We start from the raw sequence: 19365 nt of genomic DNA on the forward strand, positions 1-19365 counted from the left end.
GTGCCACCAAAAAGATTGAGTTGAATTAGCAAATAGGTAAATGTGCTCAGTCAATATGTGTTATACCAGAAGAAGATTCAAATTAACTACTTAGTAATTTTAGCACTTGAAAATACTTGAATATAGTTTAAAAACCTAAGTGAATTTATGTATTGAAGTACTTTGCAATTTTTCTCCTATCCAGGACAACATGCTTTTTTGTGATTCCTGTGATCGAGGGTTTCACATGGAATGCTGTGACCCACCACTCTCCAGAATGCCAAAAGGTATCACTAAAGAAAATGTATTGGTGACTTTCACATTTGTTATTTTCAAAATGTACTTTATATATGGTGTTTAGAATGGAGGGGACAGTAGCATAGTGTTTGTGTTACTAGACTAGTAATTCAGGGACCTGGACTAATGATATGGAGACGTGAGTTCAAATCCTACCACAATCGCTGGGGAAATTAAATTCACTTAATTAAATAAATCTGGAATAAAAATCTAATATCAATAATGTTGACCATGTGACTACAGGATTGTTGCAAAAAAAAAAATCTGGTTTGCTAATGTCCTGGGAAGAAAATCTGTCCTTTTTCTCCGGTCTGGCTGATATGTGATTCCAGACCTACAACAAGGTGTTTGACTTTTAACTGCCCTTTAAAATGGCCGAGCAAGTTACTCAATTGTCAAGAAGGCAATTCACCACTACCTGCTTGAGCAGTTTGGACAATAACTGCTGGCCTTGCCAGTGACGCCCACATCCCATAAATGAATAAAAAAATTAGAAGATGCAATCAAAACTAATGCAAATTGAAATAAAAACGGAAAATGCTGGAAATACTCAGCAGGTCTGGCAGCATCTGCAGAGAGAAAAACAGAGTTAATGTTTCAGGTTTATGACCTTTCATCAGAACTGCAAATTGTTGTGTTTTGAATTTTTATCTTCAGGCCGTTCAATAAACCTTTCTCCTCCCAAGGAAGTCATAGAGAAATACAGCACAGAAACGGGCCTTTCTGCCCATCGTCTCCATGCTGGCCATCAAGCACCTATCTATTCTAATTTGTTCAAATATATCACATTCCCCCTCCCTGATCTCTACACCTACATTGTCCTTCTCCATAGTGAACACAGATGAAAAGTAATCATTTAAAATCTCACCTACGTCCTCCAGCTCCACACACAACTTGCCACTTTGGTCCCTAGTGGGCCCTACTCTTTCCCTGGTTATCCTCTTGCCCTTAATATACTTATAAAATGCCTTGGGATTTTCCTTTATCTTGCCCGCCAGTGTTTTTTCATGCCCTCTCTTCGCTCTCCTAATTACTTTTTTAAGTACCCCCCTACATTTTCTATACTCCTCTCGGGTCTCTGCTGTTTTCAGCCCCCTGAATCTGCCATAAGCCTCCTTTTGTTTTCCTTATCCAATCTTCTATATCCCTTGACATTCGGGGTTCCCTGGACTTGTTGGTCCTACCCCTCACCTTTACGGGAACATGTTGGCCCTGATCTCTCATTATTTCCTTTTTGAATGACTCCCACTGGTCTGATATAGACTTTCCTACAAGAAGCTGCTCTCTGTCCACTTTGACCAGATCCTTTTTTATCATATTGAAATCGGCCTTCCCCCAATTCAGTACTTTTGTTTCCAGTCCCTCTTTGTCTTTTTCCATAACTACCTTAAATCTTAGAGTTATGGTCACTATCCCCGAAATGCTCCCCCACTGACACTTTTACCATTCCCTAGAATTAGGTCCAGTACCACCCCTTCTCTTGTAGGGCTTTCTACGTGCTGGCTCAAAAATCTCTCCTGGATGATTTTAAGAATTCCGCCCCCCTTAAGCCTTTTGCACCAAGACTATCCCAGTTAATATTGGGGAAGTTGAAATCCCCTACTATTATTACCCTATTATTTTTACATCTATCTGAGGTTTGCCTACATATCTGCTCCTCTATCTCTCCCTGACTATTTGGAGGCCTGTAGTAAACTCCAAGGCAAATGATTGCACCCTTTTTGTTTTTAAGTTCTACCCATATGGCCACATTTGAGGAGCCTTCTAAGATAACATCCCTCCTTACTGCAGGAAATTGATTCCTTGATCAATAGTGCAATGCCACCTTCTGTCTCACACCTCGCCCCCCGTCACTCCTGAAGATTCTATACCCTGGAATATTGAGCTGCCAGTCCTGCCCTTCCCTCAACCATGTCTCTGTGATAGCAATAATATCATATTCCCATGTGTTTATTAACGCCCTCAGTTCATCTGCCTTACTGGTAAGACTCCTTGCATTAAAATAGATGCAATCCAGCCTTGCATTGTTCGCTTGTGCCTCAACAGGTCTATATTTGCTCTGCCTTCCAGACTGACTTAATTTCTCTTCTATATTTGGCTGTGCATCACCCCCTACTGTACCTCCAGTCTGTGCAACAGGACAGTTTGGAGCCAAAATTGCCTCCTACTGATGAATAGTGTTAACTGAGAAATATGAGAAAAATCATTGAACAAGAAAAGGCCACTTGTCCCATCAAACTGTTCCTTACACAGATCATGTCCATTCTATCTTATTCTGGGATTTACCCCTCTTAAAATATTAGGAACCAATTATTAATTTGTTCTCTCAGTCTCAATTGTTACACGTCCTTGCGCCTGATCATAGCAATACAAGGACTATTGAAACTTCCTTTTTGATCATCTACGTTTATACCAGAATATATAGTTGCTATTCCTTTCCTAACTAGTTAATTATTTGGCTAGTTTTTGAAGAAGCAGTTAATTAGTATAATATTAACTGCTTTTGCTGTGATTCCGATAACTTTATCTGCTAATATGTAATTTCACATGAGCTTTGTTAATTTTATGGCTGTAGACGTCCTGTATTATTGCTCATGGGCAGTACTGCAGAGTTCTAGTGTTTACTGTGATTGCATTCTTGGTCCAGGATTGAATTTCACCACTTTCTGTTGTCGTGTTCTCTAAATTCCAGAGCCTCTGCTCATTATCAGAATCATGGGTTGCATTGATAATGATGCAACCACTCAGGAATTCCAGCCATTTGACTGATTCACGGCACTCAGGTTGGAGGGCAAAAGCTTTCAGGAGTCAGGGAAAGCAGACTGCTGAGCATTGAGAGAACAAGGCTTACCAATTTTTGCAATATAATGTGAAGAAAACCTATCTTTGGAGCGTTTTTGCTTTCTTTATAACCTTTAACAAATCTTATTTTTAAGAACGCCTAAGTAGCGGGTTGCCTGAGGCACTTTAATGGTGGCTGTACAGCACAGATAATTATTTTGAACACTTGAAAGGTCACCAATCAGAAATGATGCTACAAAGATGGCTCTGTGATTTGATTGGTTGAATGCACAGCTAGCAGGAATGGTGACTTCTTGGAGATGAAATTGGACAAGGGGGTGGGGGGATGCAAAAGAAGCATTGGTCGACTATGTCCTGCTGATATTCGGTTCCATTGGTTTCAGTGAAACAGGATATCAGGCGTGCAATACAACTGGCAGAAAAAGCAATTCCATCTGACTTGCTGACTCTCCCATATCCATTTCACCCCCCCGAATCTGATTGGATAATGTTCTGAGATCAGTAGACTCAATGTGGACATTGCAGCACTTCAGGAGACTCGCCTCCCCGCGAGTGGCTCTCTAGCAGAGCAAGACTACACCTTCTTCTGGCAGGGCAGGGATCCTGAAGAACCAAGACAGCATGGAGTGGGCTTCGCCATCAGAAACTCCTTGCTCAGCATGATAGAGCCTCCCTCAAATGGCTCGGAACGCATACTGTCCATCCGACTGCTCACCACCTCTGGTCCAGTACACCTACTCAGCATCTATGCTCCAACACTCTGTTCCGCACCTGAAGCTAAAGACCAGTTCTATGAACAACTCCATAACATCATTAGCAGCATCCCCAACACCGAACACCTATTCCTGCTGGGGGACTTTAATGCCAGGGTTGGGGCCGACCATGACTCATGGCCCTCCTGCCTTGGGCGCTATGGCGTTGGAAGGATGAATGAGAACGGGCAGAGACTGCTTGAGTTGTGTACCTATCATAACCTCTGCATCACCAACTCGTTCTTTCACACTAAACCCTGTCACCAGGTTTCATGGAGGCACCCAAGATCACGTCGTTGGCACCAGCTAGACCTCATTGTCACAAGGCGAGCCGCCTTAAACAGTGTTCAAATCACACGCAGCTTCCACAGTGCGGACTGCGACACCGACCACTCCCTGGTGTGCAGCAAGGTTAGACTCAGACCAAAGAAGTTGCATCATTCCAAGCAGAAGGGCCACCCGCGCATCAACACGAGCAGAATTTCTCACCCACAGCTGTTACAAAAATTTCTAAATTCACTTGTAACAGCCCTTCAAAACACTCCCACAGGGGATGCTGAGACCAAGTGGGCCCACATCAGAGACGCCATCTATGAGTCAGCTTTGACCACCTACGGCAAAAGTGCGAAGAGAAATGCAGACTGGTTTCAATCTCATAATGAAGAGCTGGAACCTGTCATAGCCGCTAAGCGCATTGCACTTTTGAACTACAAGAAAGCCCCCAGCGATTTAACATCCGCAGCACTTAAAGCAGCCAGAAGTACTGCACAAAGAACAGCTAGGCGTTGCGCAAACGACTACTGGCAACACCTATGCAGTCATATTCAGCTGGCCTCAGACACCGGAAACATCAGAGGAATGTATGATGGCATGAAGAGAGCTCTTGGGCCAACCATCAAGAAGATCACCCCCCTCAAATCTAAATCGGGGGACATAATCACTGACCAACGCAAACAGATGGACCGCTGGGTTGAGCACTACCTAGAACTGTACTCCAGGGAGAATGCTGTCACTGAGACTGCCCTCAATGCAGCCCAGCCTCTACCAGTCATGGATGAGCTGGACATACAGCCAACCAAATCGGAACTCAGTGATGCCATTGATTCCCTAGCCAGCGGAAAAGCCCCTGGGAAGGACAGCATTACCCCTGAAATAATCAAGAGTGCCAAGCCTGCTATACTCTCAGCACTACATGAACTGCTATGCCTGTGCTGGGACGAGGGAGCAGTACCCCAGGACATGCGCGATGCCAACATCATCACCCTCTATAAAAACAAAGGTGACCGCGGTGACTGCAACAACTACCGTGGAATCTCCCTGCTCAGCATAGTGGGGAAAGTCTTTGCTCGAGTCGCTCTGAACAGGCTCCAGAAGCTGGCCGAGCGCGTCTACCCTGAGGCACAGTGTGGCTTTCGTGCAGAGAGATCGACTATTGACATGCTGTTCTCCCTTCGTCAGATACAGGAGAAATGCCGTGAACAACAGATGCCCCTCTACATTGCTTTCATTGATCTCACCAAAGCCTTTGACCTCGTCAGCAGACGTGGTCTCTTCAGACTACTAGAAAAGATCGGATGTCCACCAAAGCTACTAAGTATCATCACCTCATTCCATGACAATATGAAAGGCACAATTCAACATGGTGGCTCCTCATCAGAGCCCTTTCCTATCCTGAGTGGTGTGAAACAGGGCTGTGTTCTCGCACCCACACTTTTTGGGATTTTCTTCTCCCTGCTGCTTTCACATGCGTTCAAATCCTCTGAAGAAGGAATTTTCCTCCACACAAGATCAGGGGGCAGGTTGTTCAACCTTGCCCGTCTAAGAGCGAAGTCCAAAGTACGGAAAGTCCTCATCAGAGAACTCCTCTTTGCTGACGATGCTGCTTTAACATCTCACACTGAAGAATGCCTGCAGAGTCTCATCGACAGGTTTGCGTCTGCCTGCAATGAATTTGGCCTAACCATCAGCCTCAAGAAAACGAACATCATGGGGCAGGATGTCAGAAATGCTCCATCCATCAATATTGGCGACCACGCTCTGGAAGTGGTTCAAGAGTTCACCTACCTAGGCTCAACTATCACCAGTAACCTGTCTCTAGATGCAGAAATCAACAAGCGCATGGGTAAGGCTTCCACTGCTATGTTCAGACTGGCCAAGAGAGTGTGGGAAAATGGCGCACTGACACGGAACACAAAAGTCCGAGTGTATCAGGCCTGTGTCCTCAGTACCTTGCTCTACGGCAGCGAGGCCTGGACAACGTATGCCAGCCAAGAGCGACGTCTCAATTCATTCCATCTTCGCTGCCTTCGGAGAATACTTGGCATCAGGTGGCAGGACTATATCTCCAACACAGAAGTCCTTGAAGCGGCCAACATCCCCAGCTTATACACACTACTGAGTCAGCGGCGCTTGAGATGGCTTGGCCATGTGAGCCGCATGGAAGATGGCAGGATCCCCAAAGACACATTGTACAGCGAGCTCGCCACTGGTATCAGACCCACCGGCCGTCCATGTCTCCGTTATAAAGACGTCTGCAAACGCGACATGAAATCGTGTGACATTGATCACAAGTCGTGGGAGTCAGTTGCCAGCATTCGCCAGAGCTGGCGGGCAGCCATAAAGACAGGGCTAAATTGTGGCGAGTCGAAGAGACTTAGTAGTTGGCAGGAAAAAAGACAGAGGCGCAAGGGGAGAGCCAACTGTGCAACAGCCCCAACAAACAAATTTCTCTGCAGCACCTGTGGAAGAGCCTGTCACTCCAGAATTGGCCTTTATAGCCACTCCAGGCGCTGCTTCACAAACCACTGACCACCTCCAGGCGCGTATCCATTGTCTCTCGAGATAAGGAGGCCCAAAAGAAAGAATGTTCTGAGATATAATTTGATCTAGGGACAGTGGCCTTTGGTTTTGCTATCTGATAAATGGTGAGGAAAAATATACTGTAACACTATCTTTACAACACATAATTTCAATAATGTATAGTTCAGTTGTACGTCTGAATATTTTGCAGTTTTGGGTCATGATTTTCCTTCAGTTTTATTTTTTCTAATAAAAGCAAGTTCTGCAAGTCTTTTCTGATAATTTAGGGGCCTTAAGTTCCAAAATCATATTTGTTGCTCCTCTCTAACCCTCTTAATGCATCAGTGCCCCTTTTCAAGATTGGGTGCTCAATATTGCTGATGCTGCTGCTAGATTTACAGTACTAATGTTCTGTACAAGATCAGAATAACTTTTGTCAAACATTTGTGAGACGTAAATTAGTTATTGTTTAGCTTTGTTGATAATGGTTCCAGCCCGAGGAACTGTCAGCGAATGGTCAAACATCACACCCAGTAGTTGAGTATGCAAGTTTCTGTTTCTTGTTCATCTATGCACTCCTTTACATTTATAAATATTTACAGTAAAATTCGTCTCATCCTTCGGCATCTATTTATTTGGCACAGATCTTTCTGAATGTAGTTTGTATTTGTTTTCTGATTGTATAGCTTGATATCAACAAATCTAATAGATATTTTCAAATTATTTTAAATGCTGTGACTAGCAAGGGACCCAAAATATACCTCTATGAACATCCATTAGTCATTAAAACTTATAGATAGCCATTTTAATTTATCATTGCCTTCTACTTCCTATTGCTGAGCTTGTTTTCAATCCAGTTAGCTATTTTACTGTTGCAAAGAATAGTAGTAAGACTGAGGATTGGGAGTGTTTTAGAAAGCAGCAAAGCGCGACCAAAAAATTGATGAGGGAAATAACAGAATGAGAGTAAACAAGCCAGGAATATAAAACAGATTGTAAGACTTTTTACAAGTATGTAAAAAGGAGGAGAGTAGCTAATGTAAATGTTGGCCCCTTAAAGACAGAGACAGGAGAAGTTATTATGGAGAATGAGGAAATGGCAGGACATTGAACAAATATTTTGTGTCTGTCTTCACCATAGAAGACACAAATTACATTCCAGAAATAAAGGGTAACCAAGGGGCGAATGAGCGTGAGGAGCTTCAGGTAATTAATATCATAAGAGAAAAAAGTATTGGAGAAACTTGAGGAACTAAAATCCAACAAATTATTCAGGATCTGATGGCCTACATCCTATGGTTCTAAAGGAGATGGATGCACTGGCTATGATTTTCCAAACTCCCTAGATTCTGGAACAGTCTCAGTAGATTGGAAGATAGCAAATATAACAACACTATTCAAGAAAGGAGGAAGAGAGAAAACAGGGAGCTATAGGCCAGTTAACCTGACATCAGTCATCAGGAAAATTCTGGAATCTATTATTAAGGAAGTCTTAACAATTCACTTAGAAAAGCATAGTATGAGTAAGTTAAAAGGTTTTGCGAAAGGGAAATTGTGTTTGACAAAATTTATTAGGGTTTTTGAGGATGGAACTAATAGGGTAGATAAAGGGGAACCAGTAGATGTTGTATACTTGGATTTCCAAAAGACATTTGATAAGGTGCCACACAAAAGGTTAATACGCAAGGTAAGGGCTCGTGGAATTGGGCTAATATATTAGCATGGATAGAGGATTGGTTGATGGACAGGAAGCAAAGAGTAGAGATAAATGGGGCATTTTCAAGTTGGCAGGCTGTGTCTGGTGGAGTGACACAAGGATCAGTGCTGGGGCCTCAGCCATTTACAACCTGTATTAATGACTTGGACAAAGAAAGCGAGAGTAATATATCCAAGTTTTCTGACTATACCAAGCTAGGTGGGAATGTAAGCTGTGAGGAGGCTGCAAAGAGATAGACAGGTTAAATGAGTGGGCAGCAAGATGGTAGAAGGAGTATAATGTTGGGAAGTATAAGGTTATTCACTTTGGTAGTAAGAATAGAAAAGCTGAATATTTTTTAAAAGGCATGAAAATTGTAAATGTTGATGTTCAGAGGGACTTGGGTGCACTCGTACTAGGAACACAAAATTAGCATGCAGGTACAGCAAACAATTAGGAAAGCAAATGGCATGTTGGCCTTTATTGCAAGGGGATTGGAGTACAAGAATAAGCAAGTCTCGCTACAATTCGTCTCATCCTTCAGGGCTTTGGTGACACCACCTAGAGTATTGTATGCAGTTTTGGTCTCCATATCTAAGGAAGGATATATTTGCCTTGGAGGCAGTACAGCAAAGGTTAAACTGGATTGATGAGAGGCTGAGTAAATTGGGCCTATTCTCTCGGAATTTAGAAAAATGCGAGGTGATCTAATTCAAACGTACAAGATTCTGAAGGGGCTTGATGGGGTAGACTCAGAGGTTTTTCCGCTGGCTGGGGAATCAAGAACATGAGGGCACAGTCTCAGGACAAGGGGCCGATCATTTACGACTGAGATGAGGAGAAATTTCTTCACTCATAGAGTATTGAGTCTTTGGAATTCTCTACCTCAGAGGTTGCAGATGCTTCATCATTAAATATATTTAAGACTGGATAGACAGATTTTTGGTTACTTGGGGAATCGAGGGATATGGGGAGCAGGTGGGAAAATGGCATTGAGACAGATAGAGATCAGCTAAGATCGTATTGAATGGCGGAGCAGGCTCGAGGACCCGTATGGTCTACTCCTACGAACATACGAATTAGGAGCAGAAATAGGCCATTTTGCCCCTCTAGCCTGCTCCGCCATTCAATAAAATCATGGCTCATCTGTTTCTGTCTTGAATTCTGCACTCCCGTCTACCATCCCCCCCGCCACCCCCCCCCCCCCCCCGATCACCTTTGATTCCCTTGCCAAACAAGAATCTATCTACCCCCGCCTTAAAATTATTCAATGACCCCGCCTCTGCCACCTTCTGAGGCAGAGAGTTCCAAAGTGGCACAACGCTCCGAGAAAAAAATTCTCCTCATTTCTGTCCTAAAAGGGTGACCCCTAATTTTAAAACTGTGCCCCCTAGTTCTGGACTCACCCACAAAAGGAAACATCCTTTCCACATCCACTTCCTCTGAACTGCCTTCCTTAAATAAGGAGACCAAAACTGCACACACTATTCGAGATGTGGTCTCACCAATGCCCTGTATGACTGAAGCATAACTTTTATTTTAAATTCCTCTCTTAATAAAGGATAGCATTCCATTAGTCGTCTTTATTACTTGCTGTACCTGTATACTAACCTTTTGTGACTCCTGCACTCCAACACCTAGATCCCTCTGCACCTCGGAGTTCTGCAATCGTTCTCCATTTAAGTAATATCTGCTTTTTTTATTCTTCCTGCCAAAGTGAACAACTTCAGATTTTCCCAAATTATACTCCATCTGCCAGATTTTTGACCACTCACTCAACCTATCTATATTGGTCTGCAACCTCCTTAGGTCCCCTTCACAACATACTTTCCTACCTATCTTTGTGCCATCTCCAAATTTTGCTACCATGCCATCGCTCCCCTCATCTAAGTCATTGATATCAATTGTAAAACGTTGAGGGCCCAGCACAGACATCTGCATCACATCCTGCCAATCAGAAAAGGACCCACTTATGCATACTCTCTGTTTTCTGCCAGTCAGCCAATCTTCTATCCATGCTAATATGTTACCCCCTACACCATGAGCTCCTACTTTGCACAATATCCTTTTATGTGGCACCTTGTCAAATGCCTTCTGGAAATCCAAGTACAGTACTTCAACGGGCTCCCCTTTATCCACAGCACAGGTTACTCCTTCAAAGAACTCCAATAAATTGGTTAAACATGATTTCCCTTTCACAAAACCATGCTGACTATTCCCAATTACCTTGAGTTTTTCTAAGTGCCCAACTATAGCCTCCTTAATGACCGATTCTAACACCTACCCCACGACAGACGTCAAACTAACTGGCCTATAGTTACCTGTTTTCTGCCTCCCACCATCACCGCCCCTCCCCCTTCTTGAAAAGAGGGGTTATATTTGTTATTTTCCAGTCTGATGGAACCTTTCCAGAAACTAGCGAATTTTGAAGAATTAACACCAGTGCATCTACTACCTCATTAGCCACCTCTTTTAAGACCATAGGATGAAGCCCATCAGGATCCAGGGACTTGTCAGCCCGCAGCACCATCAGTTTGGTCAGTACCGCTTCCCTGGTGATTGTAACTTCACCAAGTTCCTCTCTTCCTTCCACCTCCTGATCTACAACTATTATTGGAATGTTTTTTGTATCCTCTATAGTGAAGACAGAAGCAAAATATTTGTTCATTGCATCTGCCATTTCCTTATTATCTACTATTAACTCCCCATTCTAATTCTAGAGGACCAATACTCACTCTTATCTTTTTTAAATACCTGTAGAAACTCTTGCTATCAGTTTTTACATTTCTAGCTAGCTTCCTCTCGTACTCTAATTTCTTTCTCCTGATTAACCTTTTAGTCGTTCTCTGCTGTTCTTTATATTCTGACCAATCATCTGACCTGCCACTCATCTTTATGCAATAATATGCCTTTTCCTTAAGTTTGATGCTTTCCTTAACTTCTTTAGTTAACCACGGATGGTGGGTCCTCCCCTTAGAATTTTTCTTCATAGTAGGAATATACTTATTCTGAGTATTCTGAAATATCCCCTTGAATGTCTCCCACTGCTTCTCTATTGATCTATCTCCTAGCTTTGTAACCCAGTTCACTTCAGTTAGCTCAGCTTTCATGCCCACATAGTTGCCCTTAATTAAGTTTAAAATACTAGTCTTAGGCTCGCTCTTCTCTCTTTCAAACTGGATGTAAAATTCAATCATATTGTGGTCGCTGCTACCTAGAGTTGCCTTTACTCTGAGGTCGTTAATTAATCCTGTCACATTGTACAATACCAAGTTTAATATAACCTGCTCTCTGGTTAGTTCCAGAACGTGCTGCTCTAAGAAACTATCTGGAAAGCATTCTATGAACTCCCCATCCAGGCTACTATTGCCAGTCTCATTTTTCCAGTTTATATGTAGATTAAAATCACCCATGATTACTGCCGTCCTTTTATCACAAGCACCCAATATTTCTTCTCGTATACTTCACCCTACGTTGTGGTTATTGTTAGGGGGCCTGTAGTCTGCTCCCACCAGTGACTTCTTTCCCCTACTACTCCTTATCTCCACCCAAACCGATTCTACATCCTGATCTCCTGAACCAAGGTCATCTCTAACTATTACACCAATGCCATCCTTGATTGAGAGTGCTATCCCGCCACCTTTACCTAGCTTCTTATTCTTCTTGAACGTTCTATACCCCTCAGTATTCAGGACCCAATCCTGGTCATCGTACATCCACGCCTCGGTAATGGCTATCAGATCGTATTTACTTACTATTTATTCTTAACTTTTTTTTAAAACATCTTGTTAAAAAATTTCATTTTTGAAAGTCGACGTAAATTACATCAAGCAAATAACCTCAATTTGCTACCTCTTCAAAGAATTCCAGCAGATTAGTGACCCATGACCAGTGTTGTTTCTAAATTCATGTTTATGGCCTCTGCTCTTCAGTTGAGCAAATGTACTTGGTGCATTTTCACCAGTACAATGTTAAACCAGTTGGTCTTTTTTTTTAGTTCCTGTTTCATTCCTTTTTGAATTTTGGATGTTTGTTCTGTTATGATGACCTGGTTCATGGTTTGTATTAATTTTCTAGAGGTAACTTTTAATTTGGGAATTGAAGAGGCACAGTGGCGCAGTGGTTAGCACCGCAGCCTCACAGCTCCAGCGACCCGGATTCAATTCTGGGTACTGCCTGTGTGGAGTTTGCAAGTTCTCCCTGTGTCTGCGTGGGTTTCCTCCGGGTGCTCTGGTTTCCTCCCACAGCCAAAAGACTTGCAGGTTGATAGGTAAATTGGCCATTATAAATTGCCCCTAGTATAGGTAGGTGGTAGGGGAATATAGGGACAGGTGGGGATGTGGTAGGAATATGGGATTAGTGTAGGATTAGTATAAATGGGTGGTTAATGGTCGGCACAGACTCGGTGGGCCGAAGGACCTGTTTCAGTGCTGTATATCTAAATCTAAATTTAAAAAAAAAAAATCTTAATGCAAGACAAATGAGAACATCTGGTTTGAGATGCTGGCAAACAAGCCTAGGATGGTTAAAAATCAAAGGATGGTCCATGTTTATTTAGTAAGATCATATTAGGAAGTGTAAAGACCCTACACATTGGGAACCCCTCAACTTGTCGATGGAGATGATGTGTCTGCAGCTGCTGCAATTGGGTTTAAATTATTCATATGATTTCCCAGAACAAAGAAGATTTAATGTTCAAAAATCTCTCCGTGTGTGATGACAGAGATAGAGTTCGTGAGGTGAGAGCCGTAACACCGCAGGTGGCCTCGTTTAGTTGGGCAGTTGGAACCGGAAAGCTTAGGAGAGTTTGTTCTGTCATTGTTAGTTATTCATGTGGATATCAGGAATCAGAGAAGATCTGGAGTTGGAAATAATTAGTTTTAATATGCTACCTGCGACATCCTACGTGTACCACATGCTGTGGAGATAGATGATGTAGGGTATCTGATGGTTTTTTGATCAGTGTGCTTGCTGACACAGTCAGTCAGTTAGCTTTTGGAGGTCAGTTGGACTCGGAAGCAAAGAGGCCATTGGGAACCAGGGGTGTTACTGGTTTGAGTAAGGCCCATGCTCAATCTGGAAATTCCAGATCCGGGAGATCTGATACCTGAGAAGGTAGCTAAGGAGTTAAGGAAATCGAAGTGAATTCCAAAGAGCTGTGGTACACATTGGATTGGTGCCAGGAGAAGTGAACAAACCACTAAGGTCCTCCTAACATATCGGGAAAATTCTTGGGATGGAAGTAACTGTCAAATAGGAGTGTTTTGTTGAGATTTAGAGTTGGAAGTATACTTCTTCATGTTCTGTTAAGATTTTAAGTTTAAAGTATAAATGTTTCTGTATTATAGTGTTACGTTAGTAGTGTTTTGTTTTGTTTAACTCATACAGTAAAGTTTTTTGTTTAAAATGTGAAATCTTGTGGCGTAATTCTTTCAGTAATAACTGGGAATTCAACTTTCTCTTTTTAAAAGTTAACAGTTCCTAATGGGATCATAACAGCTCTCACCCAGTCCTTTTGATAATTCCAGTGTTTGTGGTTTTTTTAAAAAATGAGTTTCATTTTTTTTTCTAATTTCTTTGAGTATTCTAGGCTGTTCCCCATATGGTTCAAGCCTTGCCTGAAATTTCTCTCAAAATAAAAACAAGAAGATGCCTATACCTCCATAATTAACAACTCTCATATTAAAATCATTTTCTAAGAAATCACAGGTTTTCAGCTGCATATTCTTACAGATTATTAATTTTGGGGGGCAGGGTAGTGAACAGACCCTTTTTCAATAGGGTAGGTATTTTGGGTCATAATTCTTTAAAATTTCTTCATAGTCTTATGCTTTAACGTTTACTTCTGTTGTTCTTTCTGGAGCCAAAATGACTTTATCTGGATTTAACAAGCCTTCAGTTGTTTATATAATCAGCAGAATCTATTTATTGCACTTGTTATTTTCTGTTTCTCCAGATCTCTTCCCAATTTATCCCTTAAAGACGCAACTAGTATCCTGGCTGAAATCTAATAGTTCAACACAAACTAGGAATCAATCTTGGGACTTTGCTGGTCTGTATGGCTCAGCTGCTGGCTGGGTTAACCAGCTGAACCATCACAGTAGTGGGTTTATCCTTTTTAATTTTTAAAATTTTAAAGTCTACAGCCCAAGTGTTCACCCCACTTCTAGGTTGTCAATTCCAATGGACTCCTAAGCACCAAATCTCCTTTCAACTCTCCTCGCGATATTTCTATGAAGTTGCTAGTTCATTCACAACTCATATCTTTCGTCTCTCATCTAACCATTTTACTTCTGAGACATTGCAAATCTCCACAGTTAACATATTATGAATTCTTGTTTTTTCTTTACCCAAACGAGTCTAACTACCGATTTAAGGTTGAGCTGCAAATGGATATCCGTACAAATTGCTATTTTGTTCCCACTATCATATATTGCTAACTTCCACCCAGATTTCTTCTGTCCTCGCCATTTATTCTCTTGTATCTACCTTTGCCAGTAATGTAATTCCTCAACCTTGCTGCGCATGTCTGTTCTGGCAAAATGTCCTATAACCTCAGCTCTATTGCATGTTCAGATGTGCAAAGCCATGTATCTTTTTGGGAACGTTTTTTTTCCAAATGGCTTGTACTTATTTTATAATTTTCTATTGTGTTTTTGTTAGTGACCTGTATGGGTGAGAGCAAGTAGAGGAAGTGTCTGAATCTCTAATGTTCTCGTAAAGGGAGATTTTACATTAGAATTGGAAAGAAAGTTCATTACCTAAAACCCTAAGGCGAGTTAATTTCTAGCTACAGCTCATTAGCCTGCAATTAACATCATTATGTTATCTTTCCATCTCCAGTTTAGTCTGTTTTTCTGTGTTCTTTGTGGACTGTTCTCTACTTTACAGGCAATCTCCTTTATTATTCTATGAGATTTGTTTCCCACAATTCAGTAAAAGCTAATTCTTACTCTAGTTAAAGAGATCCATTCATCAAATGGGTTTTTTAAAAAAATCTCCCATCATTGCTATGAGTTCCATGGCTATACAGTGGTGGTTGTGGGCGAAGGGGGCATCTGAACCCCCGATGATATTGTGAAACGTCTTCTGTACTTGTGCACCACCATTATTAAGTAATTGCTTCTGAATTTGGAGGATTCCAAGGTGCAAGATTAGCAAAAATTCTCATTTCCTTGAATGTTTTCTAATTGATGTATTTCAGCTGCAGGAGTTGATTTTAAGTTTTATCTTACTTATTATAAACATAAATGGAATGCATGGCACAGCTTGGAATCTTGTTGAGAAAGCTAATGGCTGTATTCTTTATAACAGGAATGTGGATCTGTCAAATATGCAGACCAAAGAAAAAGGGAAGAAAGCTACTGCATGAGAAAGCTGCACAGATCAAACGTCGTTATGCGAAACCAGTAGGACGTCCCAAAAATAAACTAAAGCAAAGAACCATGTACGTTTATCTTTTTCTGTGGAGCAAGTATAATAAATGATAGATATTTGCAGTGCAATGTTTTAAAGAAAGTATGTTTGGTTAGTTTCCCAATATGTATCATCCCTTCAAACCCAAATGCTGTCTCCTAGATTAAAAGGGAGTCTAGATACAGGGGGCTGGATTTTATAAGGTCCCCAATGCTGGGAACGGTGGCGGGAGGTGTGAAGATTACTAAGGATGAGGCCCACCATCGACCTCAACACTGGCCGGGCCCATCCCGATCTCGGCAGTGCCAGCAAGGCCTTATGTCGGCCCCCCGCTACTGGGCGACGGAACTCTCATTACAATATGCAGATGGGCACTTACCTTTCATTAACAGGCCGTTTACTGCGATTCTGGCAGCAAGTTGAGATCTTTATTCCGGGGGCCGGCAATGCTGCGCTTTCGAATCCTCGTTGGGGAAATGAGGCGCAACACCTGTGGGGATGGGGGAGGAGGTGATTTTCTCAGTGCAGGAGGTGGGGAGCGAGGTCAAACACTTTGGATTAGTTGAGGGGATGATGGGAACGGGATGAGGGTTAGAGTTCATGAGCTTTGGGAGGGAAGGTCACTTAGTCAAAGTAAGTATTTTGTGGGGTGAGTGGGCAAGGCATTAAATGTAAGGCATTGAGGGGGAGTGGAAAAGGGGATGGGAAGGGTTTTTAAAAATTATTTTCAATATTTTTTAATGGACTGTCATTTTCAATATTCAACCTGACATTTAGGGCTCTAAGCCCTTTAAAAATGGTGCCTGCGCAGTGGCGCTGGACGGCGTTACTGGAGACGGCTCGCCTGTCCCTTTCGCGTCAGTGTTGAGGGGGGCGCTTTCCAATGAGTTCTGTAACAGTGCGGCTCAACAATGTTTTTGTGTACTAAATGAATTAAGCAATATGGGGATAGTGCAGGAAGGTGTAGTTGAGATAGAAGATCAACCATGAGCTTATTGAATGACTCAGCAGGCCTTGAGTCAAATGCCCTGCTCCTGCTCCTATTCCTTGTGTTCTTAGGTTATGCTAACTATCAATTCATGATGATTTTATTTATAATTAAAGCACAACTTATGTGTTGATGTATAAATATTATTATAGTCCCCCAATACAGAAACCAGAGCCCCATACAGGCTGTCATAACTGTAACATTCTGAAACATTTTACTTGTGTTCTCTAGTTTTGTATGGAAGTGGGTGCCCACTTTGTCCTTCACTTTTTAATTGTTTTCCCGTTACCCAGTGGAGCCTTAGCTATACAATAATTATATTCTGTGCTTTTAACAGATTTTGCAGCTTGTTGATATTTTGTGTAAATTTGAAAGTTCTGTATTAGACTCTCCTATTTAACCCAGAACTCTTAAGTTAAAGTATATTTTATGCTCCTAAGTTGGAAACCCACAACTAGCTTTAAATTTGGCATCTAAACTTGAAGCTGAATCTGCACCAATCTGCTGTTTCTAACAGTTTCTTTGCCTTTACTTTGATCTGTACTTTTTACTTTCCTAAGGTGTGCTCACAACTTAGCCCTTGAAAAAGAGAACACTGTATCCCTTTCTATTTGTCTTTCATATTGTGCCAGATCTTGATAACAGTTCTTTGATCATAATTATTTATTGTGCAACTGAGCACAATATATTATTAGTTGACATGTATATTCCAATAGGGTGTTACTGAATAATAAAGAGCAGGAACCAAAGTGGACTTTTTTTCTTTTTTCTTCCCTATCCCAGGAATGCAAGACCAATCATCATACCCCTATTACTCCCCACCTAGATAACTCAGCACAAACTGTGGATTACACCTGGGACTTTCCTTTTTTTGGTTCAGGGCCACACTGGGTGGTGTATTCACCCACTGTTATCAAGAGCTGCAACTTTCTTTTATTTAGATTGTTCAGGGCCTTGTGAAATATACATTGCCTTTGTCGTACTGATGGGGATATCACTTGTATTAAAACAGATAGGCCAGTGACAATCACCAAAGCACCTCTGGTGTGTTTCCCTTTTGATTTTTTTTTTTATTCATTCATGGGATGTGGGCGTCACTGGCTAGGCCAGCATTTATTGCCTATCCCTAATTGCCCTTGAGAAGGTGGTGGTACCTTCTTGAACCGCTGCATTCCATGGGAGGTAGGTACATCCACAGTGCTGTTAGGAAGGAAGTTCCAGGATTTTGACCCAGCGACAATTAAGGAACGGCGATATAGTTCCAAGTCAGGATGGTGTGTGACTTGGAGGGGAACTTGCAGGTGGTGGAGTTCCCTTGCATTTGCTGCCCTTGTCCTTCTAGTTGGTAGAGGTCGTGTGTTTAGAAGGTGTTGTCTATTCCGAACTATTACTGCATTTCTATGTTTAAAAACACTATGGAGGAAAAATGTTTTGGTTTTGTGTTTTTAACTCTGAACTAGGTATCCAGCCCTTTAAAAAGAATTTTTTTTTAATTTAAAAGCCAGAAGCCTGTAGCATCTTGTGGTATTGAAAGGTCTATTTAGTGGTGACTACCCTCAAAACTCTCATTGTCACCTTGTCAGTAAAGTAATTGAGTACAGTATAGCTTCTCCTCCAGTGTTCAAGAACTGACTTGTGTCAAACTGGGTAAAGAGACCTGAAAATGCACATTAATATCAAAGTTGATGGATGTTGACAGTCTGTAGTTGGAGCAAATACTGTACCAATGTTCACTTCTCCTTCATGACACATTTTCAGAAAAAATCTCTGTCACTGCATATCCACAGCAAGGGCAGGTTCATCATCCTTCAACTGAAATGAACTCAGAACTCAATACGTGCCTTTCTCATGAACCAGCAGATTCTATTTCAGATGTCACATGCGAATAAAAGGAATAAATATTAGTTTTCCACATCCCCATAAACACACACATCTCTCCCAATTCTACTTGAAATGCTTAGTTCCTTACAGTTCACAGATTTGATTTTTTTAAAACTGTTTGTCAATCTTTAATAGCTGATTGCTCTGCACTTCTGCTCATTGAGATCGTCGATGATCCATCTGAGAAATGTGGCTCTGTGTACCAGCCCCAAAGGATCATAGCCTCTAATCATGTCTACAAATACTGTTGGGCGCATTGAGCAAATTTCACCCACATTTTCTCTGTAATCACTTTCTTACAATTTGGAAAATCAATGTATGAGCTAGACATTTCTCTGACTGCAATGAATGGGCATCTAAATGTTCACGTAGTGCAAGATTGTGTATGATGACCAGAGACTCATCTTCACATAAAAATCTCTGGTACTTATGTGTTGCTTATAAAAGTACTTCAGAGCATCAAACACACTTCTTGAAGCAATGTCCTCCAAGCAAACAATGTAATGATCTGATAAGAGTAATCAAGTCTGTTGCCCTTTGCAAGCTTACAGTGGAGTTCCATCCAGAGAAAAGCCAGTTTAGAGATATTCGTTTGGCAGGCAAGGACAATGCCCTGGCAGATCTCCTTGACAAATGAAATAATTTCTTATGATGCACAAATGGAATTAGTGAACTACATATGTGTTCCCAAGTTAATGGGGCAGCAAGGGTAAATATGAAAGAACAAAGATTGAATGTTGGAGGGAAAGTTAGGT

General features: G+C 41.7%; 1 protein-coding gene across 4 annotated transcripts in view; it reads left to right on the forward strand.

Annotated features, from left to right (window-relative positions):
- kat6b (K(lysine) acetyltransferase 6B) overlaps positions 1-19365 on the forward strand; it is a 240170-nt gene that overhangs the window by 116981 nt on the left and 103824 nt on the right. For all 4 annotated transcript variants that reach the window (XM_068020618.1, XM_068020622.1, XM_068020623.1 and 1 more), the window contains exons 5-6: positions 185-266; positions 15640-15772. In XM_068020618.1, the coding sequence (XP_067876719.1) occupies positions 185-266; positions 15640-15772 (215 nt within the window). The remainder of the gene's footprint in view (positions 1-184; positions 267-15639; positions 15773-19365) is intronic.

Source organism: Heterodontus francisci, chromosome 42, assembly GCF_036365525.1.
Source record: "Heterodontus francisci isolate sHetFra1 chromosome 42, sHetFra1.hap1, whole genome shotgun sequence".
NCBI lineage: Eukaryota > Metazoa > Chordata > Chondrichthyes > Heterodontiformes > Heterodontidae > Heterodontus > Heterodontus francisci.